The sequence below is a fragment of the Salmo trutta genome, chromosome 18 (assembly GCF_901001165.1).
Source record: "Salmo trutta chromosome 18, fSalTru1.1, whole genome shotgun sequence".
Classification (NCBI taxonomy): Eukaryota; Metazoa; Chordata; class Actinopteri; order Salmoniformes; family Salmonidae; genus Salmo; species Salmo trutta.
This window is the reverse complement of record NC_042974.1, coordinates 55,289,965-55,313,676: the sequence shown is the minus strand read 5'-3', so window position 1 is coordinate 55,313,676 and position 23,712 is coordinate 55,289,965. Positions and strand designations below refer to the sequence as shown.

At 42.6% G+C, this 23,712-nt stretch overlaps 1 protein-coding gene across 17 annotated transcripts in view; it reads left to right on the top strand.

Moving 5' to 3' along the window:
• Nucleotides 1-23,712, top strand: part of LOC115153540 (calcium-activated potassium channel subunit alpha-1) — a 214,617-nt gene that overhangs the window by 42,392 nt on the left and 148,513 nt on the right. For all 17 annotated transcript variants that reach the window (XM_029699100.1, XM_029699098.1, XM_029699097.1 and 14 more), the window contains exon 2: nucleotides 1,622-1,777. In XM_029699100.1, the coding sequence (XP_029554960.1) occupies nucleotides 1,622-1,777 (156 nt within the window). The remainder of the gene's footprint in view (nucleotides 1-1,621; nucleotides 1,778-23,712) is intronic.

Genomic DNA, 23,712 nt, shown 5'->3' with positions numbered 1-23,712 from the left:
CAGGGTTTTGTAATTTGTCCCTATGGGGGAACCATTCTGAGGGCCATGAATTACAATGACAAAATACCCTAAAGAACAATGTGACAAAATAAAATATAAGATACTTTTACAAAGTATTGTATATCATTAAAATACATTTATTTTAAAATCCGAAACTGCATTTGCAAGTAGCCTGCCGAACAGCAACAACATTCTCAGTAACTGTTACATAAACTTCTTACTTGCTATGACTGTGATATGTTGTTGTTTATCTACCTTAGTTGAATGCACTGTCACTCTGGATAATAGTGTCTGCTAAATGACAAATGTGAAAATGAACAACTGCAAAGCACACTGGGTATTGTCATTTGCCTTGTTTCGGAGCAGAGCTCATTAGAGTAATACTCAGCATGCTTTGCAATTGTTCATTTTTACATATACATTTATATTTAGTTCATTCAGCAGACACTCTTATCACTCCATAGTGCCATCAGACTTTTGATACCAATGTAGGGTGAAAGGGGGCCACAAAATTGTGAACAGCTATATAGAAATGGTATAGAAAAGTATTTTGAAAATACACATTTCAGCTTTCAAAAGTATCTTGTTACAAATATAATTGGAGTGTAGTTCAATCCAGTCTAATACAACATACAAAATACTCAGAAGTAATTAAAATACGTATTTTAAATACATGTAACAGAAATTCTGCCTCATGAAGAACCCTCTGGTTCCAGGTAGAACCAATGACAGATTCTACAGTTATACTTACAGGATACTTCAGATGCGCTTATGACACACACTGTTAAGTATTCGCACAGCAGACATCCTAGCCCATTTACTGAGGCAGAAACTCACTGAGGCAGAAACTCACTGAGGCAGAAACTCACTGAGACAGAAACTCACTGAGGCAGAAACTCACTGAGGCAGCAGACAGCCCAACCCACTCACTGAGGCAGAAACTCACTGAGGCAGCAGACAGTCCAGCAGACAGCCCAACCAACTCACTGAGGCAGAAACTCACTGAGGCAACAGACAGCCCAGCCCACTCACTGAGACAGTCCAGCCCACTCACTGAGGCAGCAGACAGTCCAGCCCACTCACTGAGGCAGCAGACAGTCCAGCCCACTCACTGAGGCAGCAGACAGTCCAGCCCACTCACTGAGGCAGCAGACAGTCCAGCCCACTCACTGAGGCAGCAGACAGTCCAGCCCACTCACTGAGGCAGAAACTCAGTGAGTTGGCTGGGCTGCAGCAGCAGAGGTGCTCTTTGGCTGCTTGGCTACCATGGAGACACTCCTCACACATACACACGTTCTCCCAGAGACACACGGTAGACACAGGCGCACACAGAGACACGCATGCACACAGTCTCCCAGGCCCGTGTTAGGCTCAGTGTTTGCCTTACTCTCCTGTCTCCTGCTAACGTGTGTGTGTGTTGACGTATTGAAAGCAAAACAGGCTGCCATGGTCTCGACCATGTATTGTTCTTCAGGGCTTGAGACTGGTGGAGCGTGATAGTACATTTGCTCTGAAGATCTTATACCCTGATTAGTAATGCTGATTCCCTCTGTCTCTATTCCTTTCTCACCTCCTTCTCCATCTCTTTCTTTTAATACATCTCGCTCTCTCTCTCTTCCAGAATGCTCAGCGTGTCCACAACCCTACTTCCCATGGGGATGGGATCAAGCACACCAAGGAGACGGTGGCTGCACTCAGCGAGGTGGGCTGGATGACCTCCGTCAAAGACTGGGCCGGGGTCATGATATCAGCCCAGACACTGACGGGCAGAGTCCTGGTGAGTCCATGTTGCATAGTCATCTGTATGGTGTCCCTATTAGGACTGAGTCCTGGGGAGTCAATGTTGCATAGTCATCTGTACGGTGTCCCTACCGGGACCGAGTCCTGGTACTACAATGTCCATATAAGGGCAGAATCCTGGAGGGTCCATGTTTTCTAGTAACCTGTACAGTGTCCATATTAGGACAGACTCTGGGTGAGTTAGTGTCTCATATTTTTGTTCTGGGTTGCTTTATGTTTTCACAAGGTGTGGTACACGTGAATGTCACCTGTCAGGAAAAGTCGATAAGGAATATAGAGGAATCCGAGAAAGTGGTATCCCCGAAGCGTTGAAAACCAGCGTTCCATTTTTATGAATATTCTTATACAAATGGCTTGAATATGCCATTTGTTCTGTGGGCCTGTTCATTTTCTGCATTAGTCATTATGAGAAGTTAATTATTGAATAAATTTGGCAAGCCACAAGCTCACTCTCAGGGCTGCAAATGAAATACTTGCTGTATTTATGTCTATACAAATGAAAATGGAAGTTGCACATGCATGTCTGCTTGCTGTGGATTTACTTGACCAACATTTAGGCTAAATAATTAATATTATATTTACATCAAGAGCCTTCATCAAGAACCACCAATTAGTGTCTCCCTGCTTTTACAGACCATAACCTAACATGGTCTCACACACAAAGAGCTACACCGTCCATCAGTCACAACAAAGCCAGGGTGACGTCTGACAAAGTGGAGAAGTGGATTTGAGATAGGACAGTATTAAGGCCATACCTCCCCCCCCCACCCCACCCCACCCCACCCCGTAATACCCTTATCCTGAGAGCGAGAGCAAGAGAGCACAGTTGATCCGTTTACATTTTGGTGAGCTAGCGGACCTGGGCTCAAACAGTATTTGAAATACTTGGAGCGTTTGCTCTGGTCTGCCTGGAGTGCCAAGTAGGAGGGGTTTGCAGTTTTGGAACGACTCTATTGGTCTGTTATACCAGACTATCTCACTCAAGTACAGATGAAGTATTTGAAATGATTTGAAATAGTATTTGAAGAACCCAGATATCATCAGCCGAACCGGTGGAAGTGCTCACCAAAGTGTGTCACGTGCCTCCGCTCCATCCTACGCTATCCTCATTATATTGTATAGTGAGATTAAGAGAAGAGACTTAACCAGCATCAGATTAGAGAGACGCTCCTCATTTCACTTTAACCCCGTCCCATGCCCCGAATGGCACCCTATTCCCTTTATAGTGCCCTACGTTTGACCAGGGCCCATACGGAAACCCATAGTGCACTATATAGGGAATGGTGCCATTTGGGACCCATCCTGTGTATCCTGCCAGCCCAGGCGGCCTATAGTTAAGGACAGTCCTCTGTCCTCAGTCATCCTCTGCAAGGTGCAAAATCAGCTTGGCATCAGAGCGGTCGCTGTTGGCTGTACATCTCCTTAAAAGGGTTGATGCCATCGTTGATGATTTGGCTATCAGTGCTTAGCAAAGCTAGTTTAGGGACGGGTGATGATGGGGGAGGACTGGGGAGGAAGGGCTAATGAAATGGCGTGTGTACGTTGGAGTGGTGTGCCAAGGGCTGCTGTAGGCTGGATGCAGTGCTTAAAGGGCATTATCCCCTCTGCCACCCCTCTCCATCCCCTCCGTCCCAATTGTAGTCCAACCTCCAGCTGGCCTGGCCCACTGTACTGTCTACATGGATGGAGGGAGGCTGTCATTCATGATTTTAGCAGCATGGACCAGGAAGGAACTCTCATTTTATTCACTGTCAGAATGGTGCAGTTTCACCTAGGCTTAGTGAAGCAGAACAAAGTCACCAGCTACCCTTACTGTTTGAAACAGTGGTGGCTGGTGGCACTGTAAATAGGAGGACGGGCTCATGGGAATGGCTAGATCAAAAGGAACGGAATGGTGTCAACCACATATTATTCCATTCCAGACATTGTGAGACATCCTCCCCTCAGCAGCCTCCTCTGGAATAAAGATGGTGGTTATTGAACCATTTCTAACACTGTTAGCCTAGCTACACATTGTAAACGATTTGAATGATTCTTTTCAGGCCATTACATTGTCCAAAAAGAGGGTTGCAGACAGTTTCTAGTATAGAATGTGTCTCCCAAATGGCACCATATTCCCTATCTAGTACACTACTTTTGACCAGAGCCCCATGGTCAATAGCGTGCCATTTGGGACACAGGCTGGGGTCTATTTTCGGCTGCCGTTAAACTGGCGCTAGTGTCAAACGCACACTCTTTGGCAATTTTGACTTGTAAAAGCCAGCGCTCTGCTATTTTCAGAACCCGGCGCCAGGGTTGGTCATTTCCCTGTCTTATATCAGCTCGCTTGCACTGAGGTGGGAGGGTGGAAATGCTTGAGGTGTGTCCTTAAAAACGTGTGACAATGTGCCAATTTCAACCAGTGCTAATGGTGATATTTAAGACCCGCCAAAAGCTGTAAAACAATTGGTTATAGCATCCATTTTGCCAGCAGAGGCGCACAGTAGCCTAGTCAGTAGCCTTTAACCAATGTTATGTTTGTTTGTTTACCTTTCATGTGGCGAAGTCACTAACAGGCAATCCCACAAGGCACAGACATCAGTTCAACGTCTACTTTTGATTTACATCTGGTTGAGTGGTCAACTAACATGAATTCAACATGAAATCAGTAACAAAAAAAGGACCATGTCATTGGATTTAGGTTAAATGTTGGGTGGAATAGAGGAAATGCCTGTTGATGACTTTTTGCAAATCCAATTAGTTTTTTAGATTTATTTGTTGTTGAATTGACGTGAAACAACGTTGATTCAACCAGTTTCTGCCCAGTGAGATATCAACAGCGATGGTACTCTAATCTTATTAGAATGTTTGAGCCATGTCCACTTGTCCATGGCTCGAACATACAGTACATTTTCGAAATGCGAATCCAATGTGTGTAGACAAATATTTCCAAACGTGATTGGCTATATGTTTGTTATAACTAGGCCTATTGTAGGATTATTGTATACTAGTTAATAAACTATATTCAATCGATAGGACAAACATCCATGTCTCCTGCCGAAGAGCCCTTAGGCCTACGTGTGCACACATTGCCTTATGCTCGTGGAACGAGAGATGCGATTTATGATATCATGCTTCAGACCCGATCCTATTTAGAAATATTGTTGTTGGCGTAAAAAACTGAGTGATTGGTTTTCCATTTAATTTGATTAAAAAAAATACTTATTAACAAGATTTACTGTCCATGGGCTTATGGTGGGTGAGACCGTACATGGCTTGAATGCGATGCAATTTCACCTGCTATTTCTGGAGAAATATCAAAAATGATGTGTAATATTGTTCCATGATGTTTGTAAAACATTTGCGAGCAGTATAACGGTGAGTGGACATTCCCCCTTTCTCTTTATATTGGATCGTTATCCAGCTCCTGTCAAAAGTTTGTATGTGTGTAAAACCCTCCATAGCCCGTTGCCTTGTCTGTATTATATGACCACGGGGTGCGATTATGGCGCCTGGAACTGTATTTAGACACGGCCTATTTAAAACAAGTTGTTTCGTTTTTATTTGGTTTGATCAGAATTGTAGGCCTTATCAATAGCCTAGTCAATGTAATCTTGCTTATTGACTATGTTTGGCATGTCCATGTCCAGACTGCAATTTCCAGTAGGCCTAGCCCCTGTATCCGTGTGAATACTATAGCCTATGTTTAACAATGTATTTCCATATTGAAGCAATGCAATTAAAACAAGGTAGACGGCATACATATTGGATCTATTCAACGAACTAGGCCATAACGGACTAACATTCCAATAAATACACAACTTGAAGCAACCACATATTTAGCTATGAAGCATGTTCTGATTGGCCAGTGAGGTGTCTAGCCTCGACACACCCACAACTTGTGTATTCATCAAAACTTCTTCTTCTTGCAAAAATATTTCTGACACCCCCTGAACCTACAACGCTACCACCAGCGCTAAGAATTACCATCGCGTTAGGTTTGTTAAAGTAGAGCCCCTATGTCTCAGGTCATGCTGCTACTGTTTGTCCTGTCCTCTAATCTGTGTGGTGGCTGGAAATAGAGGATAAATGCTCCTAAAATGAGGATTTAGCCAGATAGCTTCCTAGTTCTCTCCTCTATGATAAAGGCTGACTCTGAAATGGCACCCTATTCCCTACACGGTGCACGACTTTTGACCAGAGCCCTATAGACCCTGGTCAAAAGTACTGCACTATATAGGGAATAGGGTGCCAGTTGGGATGAAGCCAAAGACCGAGCAGAAGGGAGGTCAGCTGATCGACATATCACTATGTGAATAATGTCCCTCTCTGGTTGGTTTTGGCAGCTGTGACGATTTGGAGAGAATAAGTGTCGTGTGTGTGTGTGTGTGTGTGTGTGTGCCAACGTGTGTATGTCAATGTATGTTTGCGTGTGATCATATAAGGACTAGTGTGATCTCTACGAGGGTTCCAATGCAGCTTAACAATAATAGCACAGTGGAGCCAACCGCCACTGTTTAGCGACTAGACCCTGACTGTCACCATGGCAACAACAGCTTGCCTAAGCATGGCAGATGTGTGTATTCTGTGTCAGCTTGTTTAGGGGGCAAATTAAAGCCTATTTCTGGGCCATCTGAGGGTGTATTTCGGGTCTTGAGTGCATGTGAGAATAGAATCGGATATTAATGTAACATTTCTGTTAACGTTTTGACAGCAGGAGCATGACTGACTGACTGACAAATAGGTGTCCCCTCAGAATGCCAGTCTTAATATATCTGTTATTTTGCAGCAAGGAAGCCTGGAGCCCATCTTTACAGATAGTAAAAGTTCAAACAAGGTTTATTTGATTACAATATCCTTCCTAAGCTCGTCTCTATATCTAAAAAGCTTATCTGTTTATGATCAGCAGTATGCCCTCCCTGTGCACCCAGATAAAACAGAAGATGCAATGCAGAGCTCTCTCTCTCTCTCTCTCTCTCTCTCTGAGAATTCTCTCTCTCTCTCTCTCTCTCTCTCTCTCTCTGATAATTATTTTCTCTCAATTCAATTTCAATTTAAGGGGCTTAATTGTCATGGAAACATATGTTTACATTGCCAAAGCAAGTGAAATAGATAATAAACAATAACAAATGGACAGTAAACATTCTCTCTCTCTGATACTTATTCTCTCTCTCTCATTTATTCTGAATGGAGGCTAATGACTGTTTCGTCCAAATTACACGATAGTGGACTGGAAATACGATGATATTGCTAAAATTGGCAAATGATTAGTAGGAACAACTTTGCCCCTTTATTATGTTGTCAAATTTACTTAAGAGAGATGGCAATGTTGCCATTAGCTAGCAAAGTTTGTAAAGAATTGCTAGCAATGCTAATGTTAGCTAGCTACAGTTCAGTGATGTCCGCTCAATCTTATCTAGCTAGCTAAAGTTGTACTGCATCTAAAGTCAATCTGGCGACATAACAAAGATGACGAAAGGTTTTCCTAATTATTTGCCTCCTTTTGAAATATCATGGTGTTTCAAAGCCACAGTAATGCACTTCAGACTAAATCTTCATCAGCGCCCAATGAGAACGCATTGAGTAGAACGCTCAGTTGGACATCAATCCTAAAACGAACGTTCAAAACAATATTGTAACGAAACGTGCAAACCCATGAATACCTTATAAGATTCCCTTTTCCGATTCTCTCTAATCAACCATACTGTTGTGTATGAGTCAAGACCATTCATTAGATGTCATCAAGCTGCTGTTCTCTGGGCTGAACAGGTGGCTTGTGTTTGTCTGTTTGCAGTCCTGCCAGAAAACTCTGCAGGCCGCTTGTAGTAAGTGGCATGTTTTTATTTCCAATTTAGTATTATTCACAATGTCGGTGTCATTATTAGGCGTATGTAACAGTATAGCTTCTGTCTCTCTCCTCGCCCCAACCTGGGCTTGAACCAGGGACCCTCTGCACACATCACCAACTGACACCCACCGAAGCATCGTTACCCATCGCGCCACAAAAGCCGCGGAGCAAGGGGAACAAGGGGAACAACTACTTCAGGTCTCAGAGCGAGTGACGTCACCCGATTGAACGCTATTAGCGCGCACCACCGCTAACTAACTAGCCATTTCACATCGGTTACACGTAGTTGAAAGACAGTTGAAATTTGTTTTGTCTTTGGGTGGAGGATTTTACATTGCTGGCCGATTTGGTTTCTCAGTAAAGCATGTTTTGTCTAATGTGACAGTCCCCTGCTGAGTGACATTTAGAGAGGAGGAAAGAGGGAAGGAGAGCGGGAGATGGGGAGGAGAGAGAGAGAGAAAAAAGGCAGAGATAGGAGAGAGAATGAGGCTTGGCTGGCCACTGGGAAAGGTGTTCTATTATTGGAACCGTAGAACTGGCTCTATGACCTCGACCTTAAGCCCAATCCCAGTCATGTCATGGATGTGAGGAACACATTTATACAGTCCATATGAGTGATGGTTAAGGTTATGGGCGTGGTTTAGAGCAAACATACGTTTGTAACTTTACTCAGCAAGCTTGTTCAAATTCAGCTCATTTCGAGCAGAGTTTGAGTAAACAAACTTTTACACATTAGCTAAAATGCTTGTCCTTTTGAAGTCCACTCAAATCAGCTTAATCAACGTTATTATGTGATTTGAGTGGACTTCAAAAGGACAAGCATTTTAGCTAATGTGTAAAAGTTTGTTTACTCAAACTGCTCGAAATGAGCTGAATTTGAACAAGCTTGCTGAGTAAAGTTACAAACGTATGTTTGCTCTGAACCACGCCGATCATTATTATATTTGCTCTATTGCAGGTTATGCAAATATGGTAGGATGGTTTCTCAAGTTTAATTTTTATTTGACCTTTATTTAACTAGGCAAGTCAGTTAAGAATTTGTTCTTATTTACAATGACGGCCTACCCCGGCCAAACCTGGACGATGCTGGGTCAATTGTGCGCTGCCCAATGGGACTCCCAATCACGGCCGGATGTGATTCAGCCTGGATTCAAACCAGAAGTATTGCCTCTTGCACTGAGATGCAGGGCCTTAGACCGCTGTGCCACTCGGGAGCCCACAGTGTAGCAGGCAGCTCCTCACACAAACACACTGTCTCCCAGACACACACACACACACACACACACACACTGGTCGACCAGAAGAGCGTTCTCATCCTCAGAGAGCATGAATGACCTGCAGCTGAGAGAAAAGCACTACAAGGAGAATCTTTCAGTCTGAGGAGCAATCCGCTAGAGAGGGACAGGGAAAGAGTCATAGCAGAACAGTCTAGCCCTGACCATAGTGTCGAAATCACAGGGACAGACAAATGAAGAACCCCAAGCCCAGGGGATATCACCCCCTCTTAGCATCCCCCCTGTCAGACACCCTGATAGCCCTCCTGACAACCCCCCCACACCCACCGAGGACATACACAAGACACAGATTGTACTCCTTATGGACTCAAAAGGGAAATGTATACAAGTAAAAAATACTTTTTCCCAAACAGTGTCTAAACTCTGGTGTCTAAACACCCAGCGCGCCCTAGACCTTCTGTCTGAGAACCAACTAGGTTCACCCAGCCACATAATAATACACACAGGCACAAATGACCTGAGAACACAGCAGGAAATGGTGGCCACAGCACTCAAGGGAGTGATTGTAAAAGCTTCTTCTACTTTCTCCAACGCACAAGTGGTTATCTCCACCCTGCTACCACGAAAAGACTTCCACTCTGCTACCATACAGCGGGTAAACGCAAGTATTTCCCGTGACTGTGCCTCAAAACCAAATGTTTTCCTGGCCCACAACTCCATCCTGGACTTGAACAGCCTTTACGACCTGGTCCACCTATACAAGGCAGCAGTGCCCATCTTCGCCCGGACCCTAAAGGACATCGCTCTCAAACGCAGCCCCAACACTTTACACAGGAGCAACAGATGTTTTCTGCTGTTTTCAACCAAGATCTCAGCGATCACTGCCTCATTGCCTGCATCCGTAATGGGTCAGCGGTCAAACGACCTCCACTCATCACTGTCAAACACTCCCTGAAACATTTCAGCGAGCAAGCCTTTCTAATCGACCTGGCCCGGGTATCCTGGAAGGATATTGACCTCATCCCGTCAGTAGAGGATGCCTGGTTATTTTTTTAAATGCCTTCCTCACCATCTTAAATAAGCATGCCCCATTCAAGAAATTTAGAACCAGGAACAGATATAGCCCTTGGTTCTCTCCAGACTTGACTGCCCTTAACCAACACACAAACATCCTGTGGCGTTCTGCATTAGCATCGAACAGCCCCCATGATATGCAACTTTTCAGGGAAGTTAGAAACCAATATACACAAGCAGTTAGAAAAGCCAAGGCTAGCTTTTTCAAGCAGAACAATTCTGGGACACTGTAAAGTCCATGGAGAATAAGAACACCTCCTCCCAGCTACCCACTGCAATGAGGATAGGAAACTCTGTCACCTCCGATAGATCCACTATAATTGAGAATTTCAATAAGCATTTTTCTACTGCTGGCCATGCTTTCCACCTGGCTACCCCTACCGCGGTCAACAGCACGGGACCCCCCACAGCTACTCACCCACGCCTTCCCCATTTATCCTTCTCCCAAATCCAGTCAGCTGATGTTCTGAAAGAGCTGCAAAATCTGGACCCCTACAAATCAGCCGGGCTAGACAATCTGGACCCTTTCTTTCTAAAATGATCTGCTGAAATTGTTGCAACCCCTATTTACTAGCCTGTTCAACCTCTTTCGTGTCGTCTAAGATTCCAAAAGATTGGAAAGCAGTTGCTGTCATCCCCCTCTTCAAAGGAGGGGACACTCTTGACCCAAACTGCTACAGACCTATAGCTATCCTACCCTGCCTTTCTAAGGTCTTCGAAAGCCAAGTCAACAAACAGATTACCGACCATTTCGAATCCCACCTTCTCCGCTATGCAATCTGGTTTCAGAGCTGGTCATGGGTGCACCTCAGCCACGATCAAGGTCCTAAACGATATAGTAACCGCCATCGATAAGAAACAATACCGTGCTGCCGTATTTATTGACCTGGCCAAGGCTTTCGACTCTGTCAATCACAACATCCTCATTGGGAGACTCAATAGCCATGGTTTCTCAAATGATTGCCTCGGCTGCTTCACCAACTACTTCTCTCATAGAGTTCAATGTGTCAAATCGGATGGCCTGTTGTCCGGGCCTCTGGTAGACTCTATGGGGGTGCCACAGGGTTCAATTCTTGAGCCAAATCTTTTCTCTGTATACATCAATGATGTCACTCTTGCTGCTGGTGAGTCTCTGATCCACCTCTACGCAGATGACACCATTCTGTATACTTCTGGCCCTTCTTTGGACACTGTGTTAACAACATTTACATTTTAGTCATTTAGCAGACGCTCTTATCCAGAGCAACTTACAGTAGTGAATGCATACATTTCATACAATTTCATACATTTTTATTGGTTTTTCCTGTGCTGGCCCCCCGTGGGAATCGAACCCACAACCCTGGTGTTGCAAACACCATGCTCTACCAACTGAGCTACAGGGAAGGCTCCAACAACCCTCCAGATGAGCTTCAATGCCATACAACTCTCATTCCATGGCCTCCAACTGCTCTTAAATACTAGTAAAACTAAATGCATGCCCTTCAGCCGATCGCTGTCCGTACCTGCCCGCACGTCCAGCATCACTACTCTGGACGGTTCTTACTTAGAATATGTGGACAACTACAAATACCTAGGTGTCTGGTTAGACTGTAAGCTCTCCTTCCAGACTCACATTTAAACATCTCCAATCCAAAGTTAAATCTAGAATTGGCTTCCTATTTCGCAACAAAGCATCCTTCACTCATGCTGCCAAACATACCCTCGTAAAACTGACCATCCTACCGATCCTCGACTTCGGCGATGTCATTTACAAAATAGCCTCCAATACCCTACTCAATAAACTGGATGCAGTCTATCACAGTGCCATCCGTTTTGTCACCAAAGCCCCATATACTAACCACCACTGTGACCTGCACGCTCTCCTTGGCTGGCCCTCGCTTCATACTCGTCGCCAAACCCACTGGCTCCAGGTCATCTACAAGACCCTGGTAGGTATCTCAGCTCACTGGTCACCATAGCAGCACCCACCTGTAGCACACGCTCCAGCAGGTATATCTCTCTGGTCACCCCCAAAGCCAATTCCTCCTTTGGCCGTCTCTCCTTCCAGTTCTCTGCTGCCAATGACTGGAACGAACTACAAAAATATCTGAAACTGGAAACACATCTCCCTCACTACCTTTAAGCACCAGCTGTCAGAGCAGCTCACAGATCACTGCACCTGTACATAGCCCATCTATAATTTAGCCCAAACAACTACCTCTTCCCCTACTGTATTTATTTATTTATTTTGCTCCTTTGCACCCCATTATTTATATTTATATTTTGCACTACAAATCTACCATTCCAGTGTTTTACTTGCTATATTGTATTTACTTTGCCACCATGGCCTTTTTTGCCTTTACCTCCCTTATCTCACCTCATTTGCTCACATTGTATATAGACTTGTGTTTCTACTGTATTATTAACTGTATGTTTGTTTTACTCCATGTCTAACTCTGTGTTGTTGTATGTTGTTGAACTGCTTTGCTTTATCTTGGCCAGGTTGGAATTGTAAATGAGAACTTGTTCTCAACTTGCCTACCTGGTTAAATAAATAAATAAAAAAAGATCAGTAGACACCCCGCCCAGACCAGCGAGACCCCCTGGACCTACACTTAGAGGACCCACACCAAGAGGACCTACATCCAGACCACAACACCACCAGCCACATCCACCCCCCCAAGTCAACCATGCCCACACCCATTTAGGCCCCCTCAGATCAGACCTTTGCCCCTCTTGCCCACCCCATGCCCCCACTCCCGCAAAGAGGGCCTCAACTTGGTAGTCACACATACGCCCAGGCCTGGAGCGGGCAAACAGGCCCAACCCACACTCTTACACTAGCCCAAGCAATAGAATGTACCAGATGCTCAGCAGGCTCTGCCCACACTTACTGGCCTGAGGCCAAACAACACAACCAACAACATTGGACACTTTATGGAACACAAAGCCTTCACTATCTCATCCTGGATTATCCAAGGCCTGAGGTCATCTTCCTTTGGCCTAAAGAGCAGGAACCTGGACTGCATCAAAGAAATCGGAAATACAGACATTGTCATCCTACAAGAAACATGATATAGAGGAGACGGACCCACTGGTTACCCTCTAGGTTACAGGGAGAAACAGGGAAGTGACTCAGGGGGTATGCTAATTTGGTATAGAGCAGACCTAACTCACTCTATTAAATTAATCAAAACAGGAACATTTTACATTTGGCTAGAAATTCAAAAGGAAATTATCTTAACAGACAAAAATGTCCTCATGTGTGCTACCTATATCCCCCCACTAGAATCACCATACTTAAATGAAGACTGATTTCCCCCTCCAGGATGGAGAAGCTATAATTTCCAGGCCCAGGGACATGTACTAGTCTGTGGCGACCTAAATGCCAGAACTGGACAAGAACCTGACACCCTCAGCACACAGGGGGACAAACACCTGCCTGGAGGTGACAGCATTCCCTCCCCCATATGCCCGCCTAGGCACAACTATGACAACGTAACCAACAAAAAACTGATTGGAACTCCAGCAGCTCTGTCACACGCTGGGTATGTACATAGTCAATGGTAGGCTTCGAGGGGACTCCTATGGTAGGTACACCTATAGCTCATCTCTTGGCAGTAGTACTGTAGACTACTTTATCACTGACCTCAACCCAGAGTCTCTCAGAGCATTCACAGTCAGCCCACTGACACCCCTATCATATCACAGAAAAAACAGTCTACTTGAACAGAGCAATACTCAATCATGAGGCATCAAAGCCAAAGGAACTGAGTAATATTAAGAAATGCTATAGATGGAAGGAATGTACTTTGGAAACCTACCAAAAAAACAATTAGGCAACAACAAATTCAACCCCTTTTAGACAACTTCCAGGACAAAACGTTCCACTGTAATAGTGAAGGTGTAAACTTGGCAGTACAAAATCTTAACAGTAAATTTGACCTCTCAGCTTCCCTATCAAATCTAAATATTTAAAACAGAAAACCGAAGAAAATGAACAACAATGACAAATGGGTTGATGAAGAATGCAGAAACCTAAGAAAGAAATTGAGAAACCTGTCCAACCAAAAACATAGAGACCCAGAAAACCTGAGTCTACGCTTTCACTATGGTTAATCACTAAAACAATACAGAAATACACCACAGAAAAAAACAGCACGTCAGAAATCAGCTCAATGTAATTGAAGAATCCATAGACTAACCACTTCTGGGAAAATTGGAAAACACTAAACAAACAAAAACACGAATAATTATCTATCCCAAATGGAGATGTATGGGTGAACCACTACTCCAATCTTTTTGGCTCTATAACAAAGAACAAACAGCAAAAACATATACATGATCAAATAAAAATCTTAGAATCAATTATTAAAGACTACCAGAATGAAATTGAATGAAATTATCAAATATACAGACAACAAATTCCAATTGGCTACACTAAAACGCTTTAACATCATCCTTAGCTCTAGCATCTTCCCCAATAGTTGGAACCAAGGACTGATCACCCCAATCCACAAAAGTGGAGACAAATTTGACCCCAATAACTACCGTGGGAATGCGTCAACAGCAACCTTGGGAAAATCCTCTGCATTATCATTAACAGCAGACTCGTACATTTCCTCAGGGAAAGCAAGTACTGAGTGAATGTCAAATTGGCTTTTTACCAAATTATCGTACGACAGACCACGTATTCACCCTGTACACCCTAATTGACAAACAAACAAACCAAAACAAAGGCAAAGTCTTATCATGCTTTGTTGATTTAAAAAAAGCCTTCGACTCAATTTAGCATGAGGGTCTGCTATACAAATTGATGGAAAGTGGTGTTGGGGGGGGGGGGGGGGGAAACATACGACATTATAAAATCCATGTACACCAACAACAAGTGTGCGGTTAAAATTGGCAAAACACACACATTTCTTCCCACAGAGCCGTGGGGTAAGACAGGGATGCAGCTTAAGCCCCACCCTCTTCAACATATATATCAACGAATTGGCGAGGGCACTAGAACAGTCTGCAGCACCCGGCCTCGCCCTACAAGAATCTGAAGTCAAATGTCTACTGTTTGCTGAGGATCTGGTGCTTCTGTCACCAACCAAGGAGGTGCCTACAGCAGCACCTAGATCTTCTGCACAGATTCTGCCAGACCTCAGCCCTGACAGTAAATCTCAGTAAGACCAAAATAATGGTGTTCCAAAAAAGATCCAGTCGCCAGGACCACAAATACAAATTCCATCTAGACACAGTTGCCCTAGAGCACACTAACTATACATACCTTGGCCTAAACATCAGCGCCACAGGTAACTTCCACAAAGCTGTGGACGATCTGAGAGACAAGGCAAGAAGGGCCTTCTATGCCATCAAAAGGAACATAAAATTCGACATACCAATTAGGATCTAGCTAAAAATACTTGAATCAGTTATAGAACCCATTTCCCTTTATGGTTGTACGGCCTGGGGTCTGATCACCAACCAAGAATTCACAAAATGGGACAAACACCAAATTGACACTCTAAATTCTGCAAAAATATCCTCCGTGTACAACGTAAAACGCCTAATAATGCATGCAGAGCAGAATTAGGCCGATACCCGCTAATTATCAAAATCCAGAAAAGAGACGTTAAATTCTACAACCACCTAAAAGGAAGCGATTCCCAAACCTTCCATAACAAAGCCATCACCTACAGAGAGATGATCCTGGAGATGAGTCCCCTAAGCAAGCTGTTGAGATGAGTCCCTTAAGCAAGCTGGTCCTTGGGCTCTGTTCACAGAGCCACAGGACAGCAACACAATTAGACCCAACCAAATCATGAGAAAACAAAAAGATAATTACTTGACACATTGGAAAAAAATAACTAAAAACTGAGCAAACTTGAATGCTATTTGGCCCTAAACAGAGAGTACACAGTGGCAGAATACCTGACCACTGTGACTGACCCAAACTTAAGGAAAGCTTTTATATACAGACTCAGTGAGCATAGCCTTGCTATTGAAAAAGGCCGCAGTAGGCAGACCTGGCTCTCAAGAGAAGACAGGCTATGTGCACACTGCCCACAAAATGAGGTGGAAACTGAGCTGCACTTCTAACCTCCTGCCATATTAGAGACACATATTTCCCTCAGATTACACAGATCCACAAAGAATTCGAAACCCCCCCGATTTTGATAAACTCCCATATCTACTGGCTGAAATGCCACAGTGTGCCATCACAGCAGCAAGATGTGTGACCTGTTGCCACAAGAAAAGGGCAACCAGTGAAGAACAAACCCCATTGTAAATACAACCCATATTTATGTTTATTTATTTTCCCTTTTGTACTTCGTTACAACACTGTACATTTACATAATATAACATTTATAATGTCTTTATTCTTTTGGAACATCTGTGAGTATAATGTTAACTCTTAATTTGTTATTGTTTATTTCACTTTGTATATTGTCTTAACTTGCTTTGGCAATGTTAACATATGTTTCCCATGCCAATAAAACTCCTTGAATTTAATTGAGAGAGAGAGAGAGAGCGAGAGGGTGAGAGAGCATGACACTCTATAGTACTATTGCAAAGCGAAACATCCTTGGTGTCATTGGAAAGTAATGGGAGGGTAAACTCAGCGTTACCTGAAGAGAGATGGTAGATGATACAACTGAAATGGGTTTTATCATCAAACCATCTATGTTCCATTCATCTCAGTACAAAGTCACCATAACACTCTCCTCTCCCTGATGAGTCAGGCAATACTGAGTTTACCATCTCGCTCTTATCCTGCTCTCCCCTCCCCTCTTCTTTCCTGCCCTCCCCTCTTCTTTCCTGCCCTCCCCTCTCCTCTCCTGCCCTCTCCTCTCCTGACCTCTCCTCTCCTCTTCTATCCTCTCCCCTAAATGTCTGAAGCATACCCATTTGACTCTTGCCTCTACAGGGTAGTAGTGCTGCTGGCATATGTAGTGGAGAGTGGAGCCCTCATTGGTGTCACACATAGTCACCAGCTTCAGTGCCCTTTGGCAGTGGAGATAAGGCCATGTGCCACCTGTGGCCTGTGATGCCAGTGGGATTGGAAAGTGTGTGTGTGTGTGTATATGTGCGTGCTTCTGTTGTCCGTCCCTGCGTGCGTGTGTTTATGTGTGTACACATGCAGACGTGCATGTGACTTTCAGCTCTCTAACTGCTCCTGGCCTTCCTCCCACCACAGTGCAAATAAACCCCTAGTGCCCAGCTAGCACCACCACTGTGTGTGTGTGTGTGTGTCAACCCTCCCCAGCCTGCTATTTTAGGTTGGTGGCAGCTGCCTGGACGGGTCTGTTGTCTTAGGGAAAACAATTCCATATGGGACACAATCCCTGGGTTGTCATCACTGTCTCCTCCTAGTCTTCAAACTATAAATAAACACATATAATATCTCAATTAAAAGTTGTATCCTATAATACTATCTGTTTGTTTTTATATAAAGAAACGGTCTAAAGCTCTTCATTCTATATTTAGCCTACTGATGCGGTAGCTGTGGTTCTTAGTATTTCTCACCTATATTTAATATGTTGTTTATTTCTTGATGTCAGTTCTATTTTGTGGCATAACTCTCAGATCGACCCTACAAAGACAGTCGGGCAGTGACTTGTTTTTCTGACACATTTAGATGTATAAACGCTGCATTTCTGAAAAGACTGCGCACACACAAATATTGAGATCGATCAATTTGGCGCACGCCATACAGTATTATAATTTCGCCGGAAAAACACAGAAGAATTATTCACCTTTTATGGTGACATCAACGCTCTTATTTGCTGTATACTTAACAAAGTATTGGAATCAGGCCTAGACAGTATCTAAAGGAAAAAGCAATGGCGATCTTGATCGAATGTCTTTGGAGGTGTTGACAGAATGTTTTCATTTGCTGTGTCTGACCATTTCTCTGAAAGACAAAAACAATTGCAAATTGTTGTGGACCTGTAACAGATCATTTGAATTCAATTATGTTTTGTATTTACTTTTCCCCGAACCTATATATGCTGCACTGCCCGCGAATTCTGAAACATTGCCTACACACTTCAATGCAAAAGATATACTGTCTGTTCACCTGTTAAATTCTACTGTATATTATAAACTGCGCTCCCTTTCGGATGCATAGAGCAAAAACTAGAAATTATAATAGCCTATTTAATAGGCCCAATTAAATGAGAGATTCGCATGGTAATTTGTTTTATGGCTACTTTGGGATTATGAACTCATCATGGCCATGAAAGGTGAGGAATTTATTCTGCAATGGTTATTATATATTATGATATACAGTGCATTCGGAAAGTTTTCGAACCCTTTGCCTTTTTCCACATTTTGTTACATCACAGCCTTATTCTAAAATTGATTAAATCGTTTTTTCCCCCTCAATCTACACACAATACCACATTATGACAAAATAAAAACAGGCTTTTAGACATTTTTGCAAATTTAAACAAAATATCACATATACATAAGTATTCGACCCTTTATGCAGTACATTGTTGAAGCACCTTTGGCGGCGATTACAGCCTCGAGAGTTGGGTATGATGCTACAAGCTAGGCACACCTGTGTTTGGGGAGTTTCTCCCATTCGTCTCTGCAGATCCTCTCAAGCCCCGTCACAATGCGATGATGAAACTTTGACCCCACTCTGACAGACTGACACGTTCTAACAGCCAGCACCGCCAGCTAGCTTCTTCCCTCTCCAGTCTTCTATCCTGACTGCATCCCAAATGGCACCCTATTGCTTTACATTGCACTCCTTTTGACCAGGGCCCATAGAGGTCTGGTCAAAAGTAGTATAGGGAATAGAATGCTAATAGGATGCCATCCAGTCATAGAGAACTCTCTTCTACAGTGGAACTAAAGTAATACAATTTCAGTTTGGTAGCAAACCTTATACCACGATACGATAAGCCCCTATAAAGCACAAATATACTGTATACAACTGTATGTACAAAGATATACTGTACACTAAGCACAAAGATGCAGTGCATTCGGAAAGTATTCAGACCCCTTGACTTTTTCCACATTTTGTTATGTTACAGCCTTATTCTAAAATTGATTAAATTGTTTTTCCCCCTCATCAATCTACACACAATATCCCATAATGACAAAGCAAAACAGGTTTTTAGAAATGTTTGCAATTGTATTAAAAATTAACTGAAATATCACATTTACATAAGTATTCAGACCCTTTACTCAGTCCTTTGTTGAAGCACCTTTGTCAGCGATTACAGCCTCGAGTCTTATTGGGTATGACGCTACAAGCTTGGCACACCTGTATTTGGAGAGTTTCTCCCATTCTTCTCTGCAGATCCTCTCAAGCTCTTTCAGGTTGGATGGGGAGCGTCGCTGCATAGCTATTTTCAGGTCTCTCCAGAGATGTTCAATCGGGTTGAAGTCTGGGCTCTGGCTGGGCCACTCAAGGACTTTCAGAGACTTGTCCCGAAGCCATTCCTGAGTTGTCTTGGCTGTGTGCTTAGGGTCGTTGTCCTGTTGGAAGGTGAACCTTCACCCCAGTCTGAGGCCCTGAGCACTCTGGAGCAGGTTTTTATCAAGGATCTCTCTGAACTTTGCTCTGTCCATCTTTCTCTCGATCCGGACTAGTCTCCCAGTCCCTGCCGCTGAAAAACATCAACACAGCATGATGCTGCCACCACCATGCTTCACTGTAGGGATGGTGCCAGTCAAGGGGTTTGAATACTTTCCGAATGTACTGTACAGTGAGCTCAAAGTATTGGGACAATGAAACATGTTTAGTTGTTATGGCTCCATCACTTTGGATTTGAAATGATACAATGACTATAAGGTAAAAGTGCAGACCGTCCACTTTTATTTGAGGGTATTTGCATCCGTATCGGGTGAATTGTTTAGAAATTTCTGCACTTTTTGTACATAGTCTCTCCATTTTAGTGGACCAAAAGTATTGGAAAATATTTACTTATACTGTATGTGTATTAAAGTAGTCAAAAGTTTATTTGGTCCCATATTCCTAGCATGCAATGATTAAATCAAACGTGTGACTCTACAAACTTTTCGAATGCATTTGCTGTTGGTTTTGGTTGTGTTTCAGTTTATGTTGTGCCCAGTAGAAATTAATGGTAAATAATGTATTGTGATATTTTGGAGTCACTTTTATTGTAAAAAATAATATATTTCTAAACACTTCTACACTAATGTGGATGCTACCATGATTACTAAAAATCGTGTACAATGATGAGGGAGAAAGTTACAGATGCACAAATATCATCTCCCCTGTTATTGTAATGGTGAGAAGTTAGTGTGTTTTTAAGGGTCTGATATTTGTGCTTTTAACTTTTCTAACTCATTATTATTCACAATTTATTCAGGACAATCCGTAATGGTAGCATCCACATTAATGTAGAAGTGTTTAGAAACATATTCTACTCTCATTTACAATAAAAGTGACACAATACATTATTTACCATTCATTTCTATTGGACACAAAATAATTTAAAATGCAACCAAAACAAACAGTAAATGCATCCAACAAGTTTGTATAGTCACAACCTTGATGTAATCATTGCGTGCTATGGATTTGGGACTAAATACTGAACTTTTTGGGACTAAATAATACACTTTTTACTACTTTAATACATATATAAGTGAATTTGTCCCATGAAATGGGGGTACGATTTACAAAAAGTGCTGTAATTTCTAAACGATTCACCCGATGTGGATGAAAATACCTTCAAATAAAAAGCTGACAGTCTGCACTTCAACCTCCTAGTCATTGTATCATTTGAAATCGAAAGCGCTGGAGTACAGAACCAAAAAAATAAAACATTTGTCACTTTTTTATCCAACTGTATTATGTTTATAAATTAAATATTCTCTACTGGAGAAATGTGACATTACAGTATTCAGACATAGCCTACGAACGTCAATGGAAAAGGTGAACCGTCTGTTGTACAGTTAAACTTGGGATCAGATCACATGGAGACAAATAGTTCAACAAGCTTATGTATTTACTACTGTGAAGTGGGTCCAATTAAATGACTGATGGGATTAATGGTAGCCTATCCAAACTTTACCAGTACGAAACCATCACAGTCAGAAAATGAGTTTATTCTTCAATGATCATGGAAATTAAATAAATAATAGGAAAGATATGCCTATTTTGAATCATTTTTGAATGCTAAAATAAAATTGTACGATTTAATGCTGTTCTCACTAATGGTAAATGATTGTTATTATATTTAGCTAAATGTTTATGTTATGAATAAGAGTGTCATATATTCCTGCACAAGGCTACTAGGCTACTATTGCATTCTTGCAATGCAGTAATTCAACCACTAGAAACTGTGATCGCGCATGGCCTCAAGTTTGCAGGGAGGATAAGAACAAACTCACTTCAACTTCAGTTTTTATAAAACACATTTTTTGGGTCATATTTTGTGCGTACGCAACAAAACACACACACACAAACACACAAAAACGTGTAATAGTAGGCGTTAACAAGCAAGGTGGCTTCCTGATTCAGCAGCTGTCATCCTCCTTCTAACGCATCGCCACTTTACACCAAACTGATGAGCTTTTCCCAAAGCAAGTCTGAGTTGAATTAACACTGCGACCACTTTAAGATGATGAATAACTTTAGAGGAGAGAGAGGGTCTGTGTGTGTTTGTACCCGTGTTAATGTGTTGTGTCATTATTCCATTTAGGGTACATAACCTTGACAGAGCTAAGACACTTATCTCAGCCTATTTGGTTAATTGCAATCAAGCTAAAAACGTAACTAAAAACTTCCTTTAGAATAAGTACTTCTATTGAGTATGATATATGAACTGATATAGGCTATTTAAGTTAAAGCTGTTTTCTATCTTGAAGTCTTTAATTCTGAGATGCTTAATCTCTCAGACTGATAGTAGTGTGATGTATTAGAACATTATTCTTCATCTCAACAGAATAGGGTGCCATTTGGGACACAGTCCTAGTCAGCTCCCTCACTGTACACTGTGTGACACTGCGTGACCTTAGCCAAACAAAGTGTATTGTGTTTCAGGCTCTGAGTAGTTACAGTATTACACCCCCACATGAAATACATGAAATACAACCTGAACAGTTCAAGATATCAGCCAAAGCTTTGATTGAGCGTCCAATTTCTAAGTGCTTCAAGGTTTCTGCATCCCTTACTGTAAATTAAGGGCAATCTGTCAAAATGACACACAAAATGTATTCAATGCCAAAGAATGAATAGGTTGGTTTTGTTGAATACATTTGGACAGAGTCCAGTCAAGTAATGCTTTAAGGTTCTGGTTGGGGTGTTGCATTCAGGCTGCATTTACCTGGAAAAGCATAAAATGTTATCCTTTTTGTTGGAAATGTATGTTAACCTTTTACTGCAGCGGGCTCAATCAGGGTCACACAGAGTGTTTCTTGGTCTTAAACAAATCTACTTTGAAACAAAAGTATACACCTCACACACATGGTTATAGGCTTAAAAAGAAGACACCTGTACCGTGTCAGATATAGAGTTGTAATACATTTTGAGTTCGCAGCCCAATATTACCCGTTATATACATCACAGAAGACGGAAATTTAACAAAACCGTGTGACATAGAAACACCGGATTGTCGTTTATTTTTTAAATATTTTTTATACTGTTTAATAAAAATATTTATAACATTCCACACTAAAGGGTGATTTAGTCTTTTGACTGCAGCAAAGGGTGTACCATTGATGCGATGGTAACATCACAAAACCTTTAGAAAACAGTAAACCAGTCATTGCCTTTGGCCATCAAGGCCCTCCGGGATAGCTATTTACCCATAGGCTAGCAGCTAGCTTTATACACCAAAGCACAGCAGAGATGCTGGTAACCGTTTCCCCTGTTGCGTTGAATGCCTGGCACTCGAATGGAAAAATAGGCCGAAGGGTCAGTCTCATATGGCCTACTTGTCATTTTGACATCCTGTTGAATTTGGCACATTGTAGGTCAAGTCAAATGCTAAATATATTTAATATTTGATGTGATGTGTTTATACCACAGGAGGTTGGTGGCACCTTAATTAGGGAGAGCGGGCATTGGTTTCTACGTGTTTGATGCCATTCCATTCGCTCCGTTCCAGCCATTATTATGAGTTGTTCTCTCCTCAGCAGCCTCCACTGGTTTATACATGTTCTCTCTGTGTCTATAGCAGAATACTATCTGTAGCAGAGTGCCATTCATGGCTTTTTTTCAGTGTTTTGATCAAAGGCTGGTAGCTCCATATACTGTAAAGAGCTAAAATGCAAAAGTTGTGTTTCATTCTATAGCTAGAGGATTTGTGATCTCTCCAGGAGTGATAAGTATAATTTTTGCCTTTATCTGTTGTCTAGTGCTGTCTTTTTGCTAGCTAGGGCCATCTACTTTAAGTGCTGCCTGTCTTCCCAGTAGCCTACTTGGTGTGTGAACTGCTGACTGCTCATAACATGCAGATTGTTGACACATCAACCAGGATTAACTGGCACGGCAATTTGGGACTTGTTTTGGTAATCAGTGGCTGTATTGAAGGGGGAGTGGTTTCACCTCTCCTAGGCAATCAGCAATTAGTACAGGGAGGCATGCTCTCCACCTCTGCTAGGCAATTATCAATTAGTGTTAGTACTTCAGTCTCCCATGGTTTCTCAGTGGCAGCTGTAGGCAGTGGTTGTGTCAGTCTTGTCAGCACAACTAAGCCCGTCGCCGAAACAAAGCCAGTTCTGCAGAGTTCTTTGAGGAAGGCTCCACACCACTCTCTCACCTAGTTATTTTCTGATCTTATTTGCTCTTTTGTAGCTTTGACAACTGTGTGTGTGAAT